Consider the following 17,412-nt stretch of genomic DNA (forward strand, 5'->3'; position numbering starts at 1 on the left):
TGAATGTTTTCTTCTAAATTTTTTGGGCATGTTTCCATAGACCTTAGTCTAGTGTTTAAGACACTGTTAAATGCCAGTTAATATATTGTAGTTGACAAAATGCTATCAGACTGTGGCAACAGCTAAGTCAGAAGCACACAGTGGGTTGCCAGTTTCAGATTATTGTAGGCAGTACAGGCAGAATTGCATTAAGCCATCCGCTAGTACTTCCTTAAATTGTGATTAGCCATAAACCAAGAGAGGTCACATGTGTCTTTTGACTGTAGATTACAAACTGAATATGTTCCAGGCCTTTCCAACAAGTTGAAATGTGATGATCACTATTCCCTTGTCACACAGTGGGTGGGTTACTTCAGGCTGAGTCAGGATCCACAAAGCAAAGGAGAATCAAGACCAGCAGGGGATCAATATCTGAAAAAGCAGAACTTGTGTGCAGAAACTGTGTGTATTTTCCTATTTTCAAACATCAGTCAGACTCTACTCATTGGAATGGTTTTACAGGACCCTGAACTGAAAAAACCATAACTAACTTCATGATGTCAAATATTGATGGGACAGATAAGACTACAATGGAAAACAAAGGAAATTATGACTACTTCAAGGTTAGAGGATAAGAGCAGGGTTTACATTAATTTATTTATGTCATGGAAATTTGTACTCTTGAGGGAAAGTGTCAGAGGCCCCACGATCTACATAGCTGGCCTATTGTACATATTGTACAAAATTGTACATATTGGCCTACTATAGCATTAACATTATAGTCTAAAGTAGATGGATTCTCAGAAATTGTGGAGATCAGCCATTCTGTCACATATCTTCTAAGGCCCGACCAGAATCCCCAGATATCTACAACCTTTCTCGTATGTTCCTTTTCTTCATACTGCCAAGCATATGAGATGATGCTAATGCTGATGCAGATAGATCATACACTTCATTGATCATGTCCAAATGGAATCACAATTGAGGACAGAGGAGGGGACCACAGCACAGTCAACATCAGCAAATCTATGACCCTTGATCCCCCCACAAACACTTAAGACTCTATACTACCTGATAGAGTACGACTACTATACTAATCTGATTACTGATTTACTCTGAATAATACAATTAGAGGAAGTCCAGGAATGGTTCAAAAGTTGATATCTCAGACAACTAAGCAGGTTGGAAAGCCACCTCATCATATTCATGATGAAGAGAGGCTACGGCAAGTCTGCAATCGTTGGAGGATAAGTCGACAACCACCTGTGGAAGAAGAAAACAACAACACAGTAGATGATATTTCATGATACGATATGACATTTCACTTGCCCATGGCCCTCATTCTCCTAACTTGCAGACCTTCCTTGGGGCCAGTATTTCTGACACGAACGACTACGTCCAACCAAGCAACCTTCTGCTAGTGCCCAGTCCAACCTTTTTAAAGTTCATTTATTTATTTTGAGAGAGAGAGAGAGGGAGAGAATGAGAATCCCGGGCAGTGTCTGCACCGTCAGGGCAGGTGCTGGGTCTGATCTTAACTCTGCGGCTGTTAGTGGCAAAACAGAATGCAAAGGGCTCCGAACATGAAAGACGGGCTTAAGTGTTCTTTATGCTTTGAACCGCTCAGTAAAACTTAAAGAGGTAAATGTACAAATGGCGGAGAGTACCCTAAAACGCATTCTGAGACCCCTGGATCATAGAAACTCACTGAGGTCACATAGCAGCAGACAGCGCTGCATCCAAATGCAGACAGCAACACCGAGATGATGAGTCCCAGGATTATGAGGACCAGCTTCATAATCATAATCCCCTGCAAATTAAAATCATGCGGAGAGAAATAATTAAAGGCCTGAGCAAGGGAGCCCCTGCCGTGGACCCTACATGCTGTCCTTCATAACCAGTGGACATATTGTCAAGGGGAGTCTGGGCAGACACAATCTGGGTAGAGATACACATGACTCTAAGTTACAGATACAATCTGGGCAGAGATACACATGACTCTAAGTTACAGACTCCCAAATGTGTAATTTCACTCAGCTGTAATTTTCACACAAATGAAGTGAGATCCTGTGATCCACTTTCTTCCTTGATATGACCCACTGATAAAAAGCCTGCTCATTTGCAAACCATTCCTTATTGAGGTGTCTACAAATTGGAGTGTTTTAAGATCCCTTTATATCTCATAGTGATTTTCACCATATGATCAGTAGATCAGTGTCGGTTTTGTTAAACATACTCTCTAGAAAGGATCCTGGACTTTGTCTGTCATTGTGCTGAACAGACTCAACATCTAGGCTTTTCTTTACCTTGATGAAGACAGCAATGACAATCATTGATTGAGTTCGTTGACACCCATTCTGATTTTATCTAAAATAAGGGATTTACTTAGCTTCACCTGATGTACTTAAATCCTAACATTACCAATAATGTGTAGTACAGAGATATTTATTCACTCAAGGTCAAAGCCCTGTCTTTCTTCAGATAATTTATCAGTTTTAAGCTATGTCCTATTGCCCAATTGTCTTTTTTGTTTTTCAAAATTTTGTTAAACTTATTTTATTATTTGTTTTGAGAGAGAGAGAGAGAGAGAGAGAGAGTACACACGTGAATTATGGAGGGCCAGAGAGAGAGAGAGAGGGGAGAGAGATAATTCCAAGCAGGCTACACACTGTCAGCAAGGAGCCCAATGCGGGGTTCGAACTCATGACCTGAGCCAAAGTCATACACTTAACAGACTGAGCCATCCAGGCACCCCCTTCTCCCACTGCCCCCTTGAGATGAAAAGGACACCTGCAAGGAATTTTATATATGTGGGTAAATATCAGGAGATATTTTTTCCACTGGATCTTTCAATACTTACAATTATGAAATAACGAACTAAAGCTGATCCTGAGAAGAAGTAATTGGAGTTGTCCATTCTGATTGCAAGGATTATTAGCGACACTCCAGCTAATATGGCAGCCACAGTGTTCATTCCAAGGCTGCCACAGACCTGAAACAGAATCAGAAACGGAGTCCCTGTTCTTACCTCCTCAACTCTGGCAAATGATTGTACATATGCATGCATTATATTTAAAAGGTAAGTAAAATTGGAATTCTTCAAAATTATGCCCAAGGTTACTATCTACAACTGCATAATGTCTCATCTGAGCCAGACAGAGACAACATGGCCTATGGTGAATAGGAAAAGAATCATTCTGGAATCTTAACTCAAGGCAAAGAAAAACCTGGGAGTCTGAGACAGCTTGATCATTCTGGAAACAAAGGCTGACTTAAATTCTTTTAATGTTTATTTATTTATGAGAGAGAGAAAGAGACAGAGCATGGGTGGGGGAGGAACACAGAGAGAGGGAAATACAGAATCTGAGGCAGGCTCCAGGCTTTGAGCTAGCTGTCAGCACAGAGCCCGACGCGGGGCTCAAACTCACAAAGCTGAGATCATGACCTGAGCTAGAGTTGGACACTTAACCAACTGAGCCACCCAGGTGCCCCCAGAAATGAAGGTTGGTTTTAATTTTCTGAAATTGTAGGTAAACGCACCATTTTTTTTGTTGTTTTCCTTCCCGACGCAATAGACATAGTTCCAGAAACGATTAACTGTACAAAGATGAAGTTCAATGAGTTAGTCTGTGAGTGTATTCTCATTCTACAATATTTCTCCCTAACACCAAATATTTCTCAATAATTTCCCCCAAATTTTGTGTCTATTTATAGATGATAACTATTAAAGATTTTATGTATGTTCTAAATAATACAGAAATCAATCTACTTACAAAAATTGGTCCCAAAAGGAAAATGAAGGTATATACAGTGCTCTCTAGGAATATATATTGTTTGTGGAATGAAAGAAAGACCTTCACCATAATCCACAGACAAATATTCATTAGGCCAATCATGATCTGCGTCACCTAGAAAATGAGAAAGTGTCTCTAAGTTAGGAGGAATCAGCTTTACTCTTAGAATTATTTGCCCCGCATTTGGAGGTTGTAAATGTCTCAGGATTACTTTAATTTGGGGTATTCCACAATCAGTACCTAAATTTACATTCAGTGTTCCCAAATGTACATATAAAAAAAACAGTTTGGTGATTTGGCTAAATGGTGTATGTGGTCTCTTATTTTAAAAGTCCTGGGGTGCCTGAGTGGCTCAGTCAGTTAAGCGTCTGACTTGAGTTAAGTTCAGGTCATGATCTTGCAGTTTGTGAGTTCGAGCCCCACATCAGGCTCTCTGTTGTCATCAAGTGGAGCCTGCTTTGGAAATTTTGTCCCCTTTTTTCTCTGCCCCTGTCACTCTTGTGCACTCTTTCTCTCTCTCTCTCTCAAAAATAAACATACATTAAAAAAAAAAAAAACAAGTCCCATAGTCCTCTTGATATAGGAATTACTGTGACCACTCCACACTTTTTAGGTAATTGCATGGCTTTGACCTAGAGCAAATTTAGGAGAATGTGAGCCACCTCAAAATCCTTAGATGACCTTCATTGTACTTACCCCAAGAATAACTGGCTCCCCCTTTAAGAAATTCTGCAGATTGTTCGGTGCCTCCTGAGGGAAAGGCAATGGCCTGGACTGGCCCAGGTACATGGCTGGATATCGTTGTTGAAAATCCATAATTGTATCCTTTGATGATGTTTCTCTCACAACCTGTGGCGCACCCTGCTGGGGGTGTTGAGTCACAATACAAGTGAAGCATGTGTTGGCCAGAGAGGTCAGGTAAAAGGATTAGTCTCTTTGATTCCATGCAACAGTTAATGCACATAAATACTTGAAGTAAAAGATAGGTACTGTGCTAAATGCAAGAAATGAGACCACACAGAGCCACTTAAAGTGATTTTTACAGTACAATACTGTAAGTGTATTTTCTATTCCTTATGATTTTCTTATAACATTTCCTTCAGTTTTACTTTATTGTTTACTTTATTGTAAGAATGTAGTATATAATACATGTAACATAAAATATATTTGTTAATTGACTGTGTTATTGGTAAGGCTTCTATTCAACACTAGGCTAGAAGTAGTTGGGTTGGGGGAGATTTTTTACTGTGAGGGGGCACCCTGAACAATTACTTTCAAATGGAAAATGGGTAGGGAAAAGCCATACACAAAGTAAACTAGTATTTAGATGTTACATTTGCCTAAGGATCCAAGTGGAAATAGAAGCATTTGTGTTTGATGCAGCCACTAATCTTTTATATAGAATTGTTCCATGATATTCTCACTTTACTCTTACCCTTGTTTCAGTGATAGTTATTGAACATTGTCTTCTCACATTGAACATCTCTGTTGTTATTACCAACAGAATGTCTGTGTTAGGTATGGAAATAAATGTGTATTTTTTTCTTATATCTTGATAACATTATAATAGTATGATACTAATTTACTTTTTTAAAATAGTTTATTGTCAAGTTGGTTTCCATACAACACCTAGTGCTCATCCCCACAAGTGCCCTTCTCCATGCCCATCACCCCCCTTCCCCTCTCCCCCACCCCCATCAGCCCTCAGGTTGTTCTCAGCATTCAAGAGTCTCTCATGGTTTGTCTCCCTCCCTCTCCCCCACTATTTTTCTCCTTCCTCTTCCCCATGGTTCTCCGTTAAGTTCCTCCTAATCCTCCTATACGTGCAAAGGTATGGTATCTGATTTACTTTTTAAAAAACCTTTAATCTTGTTCCTTATTATTAATCATATCTGAAGCAAAAATATCCTGTTTTTCTGAACAGACTGTGACTCACTGTTCATGATGGTAGAGCCAACATTTTTAAAAATACTTTTTTATCGATTCCTGATTTACAAAGCAGCCTTTAGAACTGAGTGTCCACTCAAATCCGTATACTTCTTCTCAACAAGAGTAATGATTATACAGATCATTACAGATCAAGAATATCTTCTTTTTGGATCAAAGTTCTTTTATTGACCAAAAATATCAAAAGTAATCATTCGTTACAGAAAGTTGGATAAGGCAGCATTAAAAGAACTAGCTAGCCAGACTTAGGGAACACTGGAAAAGTACTCTGTGTTGCAAATTCTAGATAGAATATGATTTTTAGACCACTTTTTCTCTGTCTTTTGAAAAGGATTACGTGGCTGAGATAACTTCAAAGCACAATCTGAAAAAATTTTATGGGTCTTTAAAACTGCATTAAGGAGTGCCTGGGTGGCTCAGTTGGTTAAGCGTCCAGCTTCAGCTCAGGTCATGATCTCACAGTTTGTGAGTTCAAGTCCCACATTGGGCTGTCTACTGTCAGCACAGAGCCCACTTTGGATCTTCTGTCCCTCACTCTCCTTCTGCTCCTCCCCCATCATGTGCACTTGTGCTCTCTCTCTCTCAAAACTAAACATTAAAAAAATTAAAAATAAAATTGTACCATTAAGTTTGTTGCTAGAGAGTCAAGCATATTTTTTTTATGGGAAAAAAAATGCCCTCAGACATTTATGTCTTCTCAAATAACTAGTTCTACAAAAAGAGCTTTCATAATATTCTTCTCCTCCTCTGGCTTCCTCTTGTGGAACAATTCCAGGAAAACTTGGGTAAGTCTTAGGGACTGGCACGGAATTAACATGACCCCTTACAAGCCAATGGAATAGCCACTTAAATAAGAGTAAAAGAAAAATACATACCTCTGTCCTCAAACAACATTGGGTCTTAACTAGATATCTGTCAAGTTACATCAGTCCAAAGAGTCCGTCTCAGAGTACTTCCAAGGAAGCTCCCCAGAGTAGCAAGCAGTCTACGATCCGTGTATGTTATCAGGCACTACAGACTGTGGGAATTTGATATACGTAGATTTTCCTCAACAAAACAGAACTCCCTGTTGTATGAAGAGATAATGAAGCCTCACCCTAAAAGGCATCTTTCTGTGCTGTGTTTCTTGCAGATGGGTTTCTCTGATGGTGAAATTGCATGATGTTGACAGAGATAATCCTTTATCTCTGCTGTTCAGATAGCCATGGTTTTGAGTGCCAAAGCTTTGCACACTCTTCTCTCATTGTGAGGCCAAATCTCAATCCATATTTACCCGTCTCCTCCCGAAGACCTTTCTAAAGAAGGATGTGGTTGGGGAGATATTTTGATTTACAATTCAATCTTAATTTGTCCGTAGAAGTCCTCACCTTTGATAGAAAATATGGGATTTTTCCATAAATATGAGAGTTTTACCCTCTTTGCTTACAAATGATACTTTGTATGTTTCATTAACAAGGCTCGTTCCTCTACAGTGACTTTAGTTTTCTTACTCCCATTTCTACTACTTGACAGATAATCATAGGAAAATAGCACACAGTATTTATACAGCCTATGCCAGGAAATCCAAAGATGGAAGTAATGTGCTATTTGCCCGTATCTCTGCAATTATATTTTCAAAAACTATAAAGGAGCCTTTGTATATTCTGTAGCCTTGGCTAAATTATCCTTTAACTTAGAAAGTAGAAATATAACATCCTTTGGAGTCTATGGTTTCCCTGGGTTCTTGCGTGGGACCTGCCCATGGGTTCCCGTCATGAGTGATGGAGAATCTCACTGTTCCACAGCCCCACCCCCTTCCTGCAAGGCATAAGCATTTAAGGTAAAGCTTCTAAAGGGAAGAGAAGATGTTCTCTTCCTACCCTTGTGTCTGGAAATAGCCGTATAAAAGAAGGGTTAAGTGTCTCTGTTCTTGTTAGCTTCTGTTTCAAATCCATCAAAAGGAATGCTTTGCCTTTTCTTCGTGAATTTTCACGTCGTTCTTGCGCACTGGCCATGCTAATCTTCTGTATACGGCTTCAATTTTTGTACCTGTGCTGAAGTGAGTCCTGCTCTGCCTTTTCTTAACCTGAAGATTTTTCAGTATATTCCTAATTTGCTGAAAAGCTCTATTATGAAAGGAGTTTGACCTCTTTCAACAGCTTTTTTCCCCACCTACTGTGATGACCATACGGTTTCTTTCCTTTACGCTGTATTCAGAGGTGTCAAACAACCTGGTGCATAAAGCAGTTTGGTTATGAAGTATATTTTTTTAATATATATTTCTGGGTTTAATTTATTAATATTGGTAAGGATACATGGGTCTAAGCTCATGTAAATATATCCATATTTTATTTTCCTATATTTTTTATCCATATTTTGGGGCAGGAGAGCTGGTTGCTGCTTGCCTCAACAATAAGCTCTAAAGTGTCTGCCTTCAGCTCAGGTAATGATCTCATGGTCTGTGGGTTCAAGACCTGCATCGGGCTGTCTGCTGTCAGCATGGAGCCTGCTTTGGATTTTGTCCCCCACTCTCTCTCTGCCACTCCCCTACTTGTGCGCTCTCTCTCCCTCTCAAAAATAAACATTCTTTAAAAAGCTCTAAAGTTTTTCTTCCTCTTCTATTTTCAGAAAGGGTTTATGGAATACTGGTACTATTTCTTCATTGAGGGTTTGATAGGATTCACGAGCAAAGCTGTCTCCACACAATCTTCTCTGCGTGACAAGCCTTCAGTTACAAATTCAATTTCTGTTCATGACACAGGCCTGTTTATATTAATTGGGGTCCTCTAGAGAGGCAGAAGCAATGGGATGCACTGATGTGGCCAGTGACATCTATTATAAAGACTTGGCACGGGTGATTATGGAGACTGTGAGAAGTTCCAAGTGGCAAATCGGAGCCCAGAGAGCCAACGTATAGTTTGGGTCCAAGTCCAAAGACCTGGAAAACCAGGGAGCCTACTACAAGGTATGATGTTAAGGGCAGGTTTTATTTTTAATTAATTATATTTTGCTGCTATTTATATTCTGTGAAGAAGGCATCAGAAAAATCACACTCTGGCACAGATGGCCTATTGCATAATTCCAAACAGCATTCACAGTATGGTGTGAAGTGAATGACTTTCCAGAAATTGTACGGATCAGTGGTCCTGAGGCAATACCCTGCGGGAACAGACAAGTGTCCTGACTCTCCCAGACTTCCTGGTATGTCTCTTTCTTCCTTGTTAAGAAGGCTCCGACACAATGACAGTCCTGATGGTGTAAACACTATATACGTAATTCATTCTGTTCAAAGGTAATATGTTGATGGAAAGAGTAGGTGACTAGCAAAGTCAGCTTTAACAAACCTATGACCCTCATAGTTCTGAGGACACTTCAGGCCTCTTTGCTGTGTAGACATGAATATATTTTCAAGAACACAAACTAGAATAAATCCGAGACTTGCTCATGGAAGAGATATGTCAAGCAACTTAAGTGGGTTGGGAAGCCACATCATCATAATCGTGATATGGAGATGTTAGAGAGGGTCCACGCTCATTGGAGAGTAAGTCAACTACCATCTGTGGAGAAATCAGGACATGCAGCAGATGAGCATATGGTATGTCTTTTGCCCATGACCTTAGGTCTCCCAGAGTCCTGTGGATTCTTCCTGGGGTTACTTTTGTCTTGTTCTCATTGAAACATCTACACCTACCTAGGCACCTCCTCAATGTGTGCCCGGTCTAATCTTTCGTGTGTGGATCCCAGAGGCAAAACTGAGGGGCTTCTCACACAGATGTGTGACGTGAAACAGGGGCCCAAGACTTTTATATGCTTTACATGCCTAACAACGGTAAATATAAAAATGGCAGAGAATGTCCCAGAAAACATTCCAAGTCCTCTGAACCCCAGACATTCACTGAGATCACATCATAGCAGGCAGCACTTGCAACGAAATGTAGAGTCACCCAGATGGTCAGTCCAAGGGCAAAAAAGATTAGCCTCAGAATCATAATCTGCTTCCAATTAAAATCATGTATAGAAAAAGGTTCTGGGGTGGGGGGGCACCTGGGTGGCTCAGTGGTTGAGTGTCTGACTCTTGATTTTGGCTCAGGTCATGATCGCACGGTTTGTGAGTTTGAGCCCCTCATCAGGCTCTGAGCTGGCAGCGTGGAGCCTGCTTGGGATTCTCTCTCCTTCTCTCCCTGCTCCTCCCCTGTGCGTCTCTCTCTCTCAGGATAAATAAATTTTTTAAAAAAACCTTTAAAAAAAGCAAAAGTTTACAGGATTGAGCAAAATGAGTTTCTGCCATTGACCCTGCTTGCTCTCATCCATAAATGATTGGCATACTCTCATCCATGATAAAATGTCCCACCCTGGCTTCCTCTGCAGATAAAACATAAGTAACTATGCAGCATAATTAACCACTATATCATACAGACACTCTGATTTGCAGTTACACTCACAAAATGGCATGAGCTCCTGTTATATGTGTTTTTCCTGATATTACTAACTAACATGAAAAGCCTGTTGATTAGCAAACATTGCTTTATTGAGGTTTATGTACTTTGGAGTATCTTCACAACCTTTTTGCAGTTCATAGTAACCCTGACTGTGTCCTCAGTGTATCAGTGCAGAATAGGCTCTATGTGACGTCTGTAGAGAGAATCTTGGGCTTTGTCTACCATTGTTCTGAAAGGAACAAAACATCTAAACTTTTCATTGTTTACCTTATGGGGACAGGAATCAAATTCATTGAATGAATTCATTGGCGTTCATTCTTCTTTCGCCTAAATTAAAGTTTTAGTTAGCTTTACCTGGTACGCATGTCCACGTGACCATAACTTACAGCACAGGGAAATTTATTCATTCAGGGTCAAGGCCCTGATTTTCTTGCTTCAAGTTGTCTTTCAGTGGTAAACTGTGCATTTCTACCACCTGCAATAAATTTTGGAAGTCATTTTGTGTATGTGGAAAAATACCAAGAAATCATTTCCCTGGATCTGGAAGTCCTCACAACAAGGAACAAATCACCTAATATGTTTTGTATGTCATAAATGAATCTGCCCAAACTGACAGCAAAGGCTACAAGCCATTCCCCTGCTAATATGTCACTCACAGTATTCATCCTAAGCCTGCATATATCCGAAAGAGATTCCAAAACTGTGTTCTTATTTCACGTTCTTTAAACTGACTAACGATTACACACGTGTGTGCACTACATTTAAAATAGAATGAAGCATCATGAATTGAAATTCATGAAAAGTTATGGAAGAATTTGCTATCCTCTACAATGGATTTTTTCCATGTATTATAAGACAGAAAAGAATTCTGGGGAGTTCTTGTGGAAACAATCACCCCAGAACCTCAACTCAATGCAAAGAGACACCCAAGAAGCTGAGACAGCTTGGCCTTTTTGGGAACAGAGATTGATCTATTCTGTGACTTAATTTTCTGAAGCCATAGAAGGACTAGCCATCTTTTTTGTAATTTCCTTTCCCAACACATAGATAGAGTTCCAGATATACTTAACTGCATATAGGAATAGAGTGAAGTGAGTCAATCTATGAATGTATCTTCTGTAATTTTTTCTCCTAGCATTGAATGGTTCTCAATTCTCAATAGGTTTCCCCCAAACTCTGTGCTCAAAAAGAGCATATGAAACAAATATTAAGAATGTGTACATTGTCTAGAAAAATCAGAATGATTCCAATTTACTTACAAAGATTGGTTCCCCAAGGAAAATGGAGGAATTTTCAATTGCAGGCATAGAGGCGGAATACAGAAAAGAAGGCTTTTGCCGTAATCCACAGGCAAACGATGAAGCCAATCATGATTTGCTCACCCAGAAAATGAGAAAGTGCCTTCCTCTTAGGAGGAAGAAGTTTTACTATTTGCAAATTGATTGCCTCATGTCTGAAGGAGGCAGATAATGCAGAGCTCCTATAATTTGGAGAAATTTTTTTCTAAATGTCTAAATTTTATTTTATCTATTTATTTTTAATTTTTTTCTTTAACAGTCATTTATTTTTGAGAGACAGAGACAGAGCACATTCAGGGGAGGGGCAGAGAGGAAGACGCAGAATCCAAAGCAGGCTCCAGCCTCTGAGTTGTCAGCATAGAGCTGGATGCGGAGCTCAAACCCACGAACCGCGAGATCATGACCTGAGCTGAAATCAGCGCTCAACCAACTGAGCCACCCAGGCGCCCCTAAATGTCTAAATTTTAAATTCAGGGTTCTCAAATCCAGGACATTTTGGAGATTGGGCTAAATGGTAGATGTAGTATTTTACTGAGACAAGCCCACATTGTCCTCTTGACATGGGAATGACTGTCATCACTCCACACTCTTCTCTTAGGTCATCCTGTAGCTTTGACCTAAAGCAAATTTAGGGGAACATGAGCCACCCCAAGAATAACTGGCTCCCCCTTTAGGAAATTCTGCAGATTGCTCCTCCTGAGGGAAAGGCATTGGCCCAGACTGGCCCTGATGGGTGGCTGGATGTCTTCGTTGAGGGTTCATAGTTGTGTCTTTAGATGCTGCTGCTCTTTACAACCTGGCACTGACCTTGCGGACACAGGATGTGCTGGCCAGAAAGATCAGATAGAAGGATGAATCTTCGATTCCATACAAAATTCCCATCCATAAAGTTTCCAAGTAAAATACAGGCACTATGCCAAATGAAAGACATCAGACAATGTAACTGTTTTAACGCCTGAGCAGGAAAGGCATGATATTCGTAAGCATTTAACATTGTGTCTTGGCTACTTAAGAATGTTGTAACCTCTATCTTATTAAGCAGAGCTAGAAAGGCTAGTAAGTAATGTAATAAGTAATGTAAAGTTACTCTGATAGGAAACAGAAGGTCCTAGCCTGAGAGCTTGCTCCATTTGGATACTTTGTCTTAAAATATGCTGAACATCCCGTTGATGAAGCTGAAATGAAACATTAACCATTAGTGTTGGGGTCCCTGCCGAGCAAAGAGACAGGATTTAGTTTAGTTAGTTGTTTGGCTACATTAGAACTGTTTTTTTACATTCAAATATCTAAGACATACCCGACACTTATTTTTGTTTTGTTCCTGGGTTCAGGCTGTTCCTGAAATATACAAACAAAACAGCCACATTATAACACTCATGCTCTTAGACTCGGTTATATTTTCCTCTTCATTCCTCTGACTAACCAGCTGCACAAAATTCACAGCTCACAGGAAACCCAAAAGGGACCATATAGCCTCAGATTGGCCTGACTGTGTGGACGGCTTGAGCCCAAACCCTGGCAATTCCTCTCGTTGTCTGCTTACAGGAATTTCAAATGAAATACTTACACATTAGGAAACTCTCTTCTGTTGACAAGAAATCTTTATTTATTTGAGCACATAGAGCTTCCTGAGTAAAAACAGAGAATGATTTTTACATCTTCATCATGATGGCAATAAAATATTCTGTCCCACACACATATCTTTTTTGAAATGAAATCACAGGGTACTTGATGTTTTTACTGAAGCTTCAACTTTAGTCCTAGAGTACACTATAAAAATTTTGAGAAGTATGAAGAAAATACCTAGAAACAATAAAGGAAAACAGAACTATTTTTTTCTTCTCAATTACACACTGTAAAACCTATTCATCCTTTTATAGAAATTAATGCCTCCCCCGCCCCCCCCCCAGAAGAATATCTCAGGATAAAAATCACTGTTGTCATTTTCAATGAGAAGAATAAGTAGGAAAGACAAGGCATAAACAACGCTAGTATTTAGATGTTGTATTTTTTTGTTTGTTTGTTTATTTTTGAGAGGGAGAGACAGAGCGTGAGCAGAGGAGGAGCAGAGAGGGAGACACAGAATTCGAAGCAGGCTCCAGGCTCTGAGCTGTCAGCACAGACTCAAACCCACAGACTGGGAGATCAGGACCTGAACGGAAGTTGGCTGCTTCACCAACCGAGTCCCCCAGGTGCCTCTAGATGCTGCTGAATTTGTAAAAGGACCCAGGTGGCATTGTTTTTAATGCAGGCTAATCATCTTTTATACAGAATTATCCCATGATATTCTGGCTTTATTCCAATTCTGAGCAATGACATTTCTTACACTCTGTCTTCCCATACTCAAAATGCATTTTGTGGGGTGCCTGGGGGGCTCAGTCAGATGAGCATCTGACTCTTGATTTCAGCTCAGATCATGATCCCAGGGTCACAGGATCAAGTCCCACGTTGGGCTGAGTGTGGAGTCTGCCTGAGACTCTCTCTCTCTCTCTCTCTCTCTCTCTTTTTCTGACCTTCTCCTACCTTCCCTTGCTAAAATTTTAAAAAATGAAAAAAGGCAAAAAATGCATTGTTATTTCTGTGTTTTGTTAGGAAAAAGTGCATTTTTCTTATATCTTCATAACACTATAATTAGCTCAAAACTTTTGTCACTCCTCTCTGAACAAATTGTGACTCATTCTTCATGATGACAAAATGCATATTTTGCAGATTTTCTTTTGTTGACTCCTCACTGACAAAACACCCTCTTTGGAAGTAAGAGCCATTTCATGCAATATTTTCCTTCTCAATAGAATAATGGGCACCAGAGAATGTAATTCCATATCAAGTGCACCTTCTTCATGGACCACAGTACTTACACTGACAAAAACTATTCTTATTATTTGTTATGTAAAACTGGATAAAACAGCACCAAAGAAATGAGCTAGCCAGCCTTGGGGACCTAGATACTCCATGTTGCACATTCTGGATAGAATATGGGTTTTAGGAGAACTATTTCTTGCAAATGATCTCCATGACTGAGATCATTTCACAGCACAGCTTGGAACTGCTCTAAGGGCTTATAAAATTGTAACATTAAATTTGCAGCTAGAGAGTCAGGTAATTTTTTTCATGGAAAGAGAAACGCCCTTAGACAACGGTGGCCTTCTCCAATAATTAGTGCCATTATTGGTGCACCTGGGCGGCTCAGTAGGTTGAGCCTCTGACTGCGGCTCAGGTCATGATCTCACAGTTCGTGGGTTTGAGCCCCGCATTGGGCTCTGTGCTGACAGCTAGCTCAGAGCCTGGAGCCTGTTTCGGATTGTGTGTCTCCCTCTCTCTCTCTGACCTTCCATTGCTCACACTGCCTCCCTCTCTCTCTCAGAAATAAATTTAAAAAAACATTTAAAATTTTAAAAAAATAATTAGTGCCATTACTTAACAAATAGCTTTTGTAAGGTTAATATTCTCCTATAGTTTCCTTGCATGGGACAACTCAAGGAAAACTTACGTGAGCCTTATGCACCAGTACAGCCTGAGCAAACCATCTAAGAATCTATGGGAAAAGCCACATATGCAAGAAAATAGGAGAAACATATACCTCTGTCCCCCAAACATCATTCAATCTTAACTAGATGTTTGTACAAGACTGGGGAACATCATTTCATGACAGTCTATTTCTAAACCTGCCCCAGGAGGTTCCCTGAATACAGCAAGCAAGGATATGAGCTGTTCCCTACCAGGTGCTTTATTTTTTTTAGTGTCTATTTACTTACTTTGAGAGGGGAAGGAAAGAGAGAGAGTGGGGGGTAGAGAGAGAGAGAGACTCCCATGGAGCTGGACACGGAGCTCCAACCCATGACCCTGGGATCATGACCTGAGTTGAAACCTGGACTTGGATACTTAACTGACTGAGCCACTCAGGCGCCCCATGTAATTGATTTGTAGTTTAAAGATACAGTTTTTTACAGGTCAATTACTCATTAGTAAGGCAGTGTTAAGCATTTGAGCTCTTGTTTTTATTTCTATAAAGGTAAAAAGTGCATGACTTCAGAAAAGAAAGTGCTAGATGTTCCCTCCAATTTAGATATATAACTAGGCAGGGGTCATACTGTCCTTTCCTTGAAGTGTGCCATAAGGAATTGAACCCTTATTATCATGTTAAGAGTTCAATGAAGACTATTGCAAAAAAGAGTTGTAGGACATGTAGTATGGAAGTGATGAATCACTAAATTCTACACCTAAAACTGAAATTACACTATGTTAATTAGCTGGAATTTAAATAAAAACAAAACAAAAGAGTGATAAGATGAAAAGGTTCTGAGAGTCTGATATAAAGCATGGTGACTATAGTTAATAATACTGAATTATATACTTGTAATCTGGTAACAGAGTATATCTTAAACATTCACACACACACACACACACACACACACACACTCCAACCATGTGGAGTGATAAATAATTAACTTGATTGTGAAAGTCATTTCACAATATATACATATATCAATCATCATAATGTATACTTTAATATTATCACAATTTTATCAATTATACCTCAACAAGCCAGGTTGAGGGGCAGACCGTTAGAAGAAAAGGAATTTGGTTGGCTGTGCAGAAGCTTTTAATCTTGATGAGGTCCCAATCGTTTATTTTTGCTCTTGATTCCCTTGCTTTTGGGGATGTGTCAAGTAAGAAGTTGCTGCGGTGGAGGTCAAGGAGGTTGTTTCCTGCTTTCTCCTCTAGGGTGTTGATAGTTTCCTGTCTCACGTTCAGGTCCTTTATCCATTTTGAGTTGATTTTTGTGCATGGTGTGAGAAATGATCTAGTTTCATTCTTCGGCATGTTGCTGTCCAATTCTCCCAACACCATCTGTTAAAAAGGCTGTCTTTTTTCCATTGGATATTCTTTCCTGCTTTGTCAAAGATCAGTTGGCTGTATACTTTTGGGTCCACTTCTGAGTTCTCAATTCTGTTCCATTGGTCTATGTGTCTGTTTTTGTACCAATACCATACTGTCTTGATGATGACAGCTTTGTAGTAGAGGCTAAAGTCTGGGATGGTGATACCTCCCGTTTTGGTTTTATTTTTCAGTATTAATTTGGCTATTCGGGGTCTTTTGTGGTTCCATACAAATTTTTGGATAGTTTGTTCTAGTTTTGAGAAGTATGCTGGTGCAATTTTGATTAAAAGCTTCTGCACAGCCAAGGAAACAACCCAGAAAACTAATAGGCAACCAACAGAATGGGAAAAGATAGTTGCAAATGACATATCAGATAAAGGGTTAATATCCAGAATCTATAAGGAACTCACCAAACTACACGCCCGAAAAACAAACAACCCAGTGAAGAAATGGGCAGAAGATATGAACAGACTCTTCTCCAAAGAGGACATCCAGATGGCCAACAGACACATGAAACGATGCTCAGCATCCCTCCTAATCAGGGAAATACAAATCAAAACCACACTGAGATACCACCTCACACCAGTCAGAGTGGCTAAAATGAGCAAATCAGAGAACTCTAGATGCTGGTGAGGATGTGGAGAAACGGGCACCCTCTTACACTGTTGGTGGGAATGTAAACTGGTGCAGCCCCTCTGGAAAACAGTGTGGAGGTTCCTCAGGAAACTAACAATAGAACTCCCCTATGACCCAGCAATAGCACTGCTAGGAATTTACCCAAGGGATACAGAAATGCTGAGGCATAGGAGCACGTGTACCCCAATGTTCATAGCAGCACTCTCCACAATAGCTAAAACATGGAAAGAGCCTAAGTGTCCATCAACAGATGAATGGATCAAGAAGATGTGGTTTATCTATACCATGGAATACTACATGGCAATGAGAAACAATGACATCTGGCCATGTGTAGCAACGTGGATGGACCTTGAGGGTGTTATGCTGAGTGAAATAAGTCAGGCAGAGAAGGACAAATATCATATGTTTGCACGTATAGGAGGATTAGGAGGAACTTGACGGAGGAACAAGGGGGAGAAT

General features: G+C 40.0%; 1 protein-coding gene across 1 annotated transcript; it reads right to left on the reverse strand.

Annotated features, from left to right (window-relative positions):
- LOC120240375 (membrane-spanning 4-domains subfamily A member 4A-like) lies at positions 1-6,780 on the reverse strand. The gene is made up of 7 exons (XM_039245098.1): positions 6,596-6,780; positions 4,470-4,637; positions 3,753-3,887; positions 3,520-3,576; positions 2,840-2,971; positions 1,688-1,789; positions 1-1,242 (listed from the first exon to the last, which is right to left on the reverse strand). Exons 2-7 carry the CDS (start codon positions 4,587-4,589, stop codon positions 1,153-1,155), a joined length of 636 nt encoding a protein of 211 aa, XP_039101029.1. The 5' UTR covers positions 4,590-4,637; positions 6,596-6,780; the 3' UTR covers positions 1-1,152.
- Between the last annotated feature and the right edge of the window lie 10,632 nt (positions 6,781-17,412).

The sequence above is a fragment of the Hyaena hyaena genome, unplaced genomic scaffold, assembly GCF_003009895.1.
Source record: "Hyaena hyaena isolate Hyena2069 unplaced genomic scaffold, ASM300989v1 scaffold_252, whole genome shotgun sequence".
Lineage (NCBI taxonomy): Eukaryota > Metazoa > Chordata > Mammalia > Carnivora > Hyaenidae > Hyaena > Hyaena hyaena.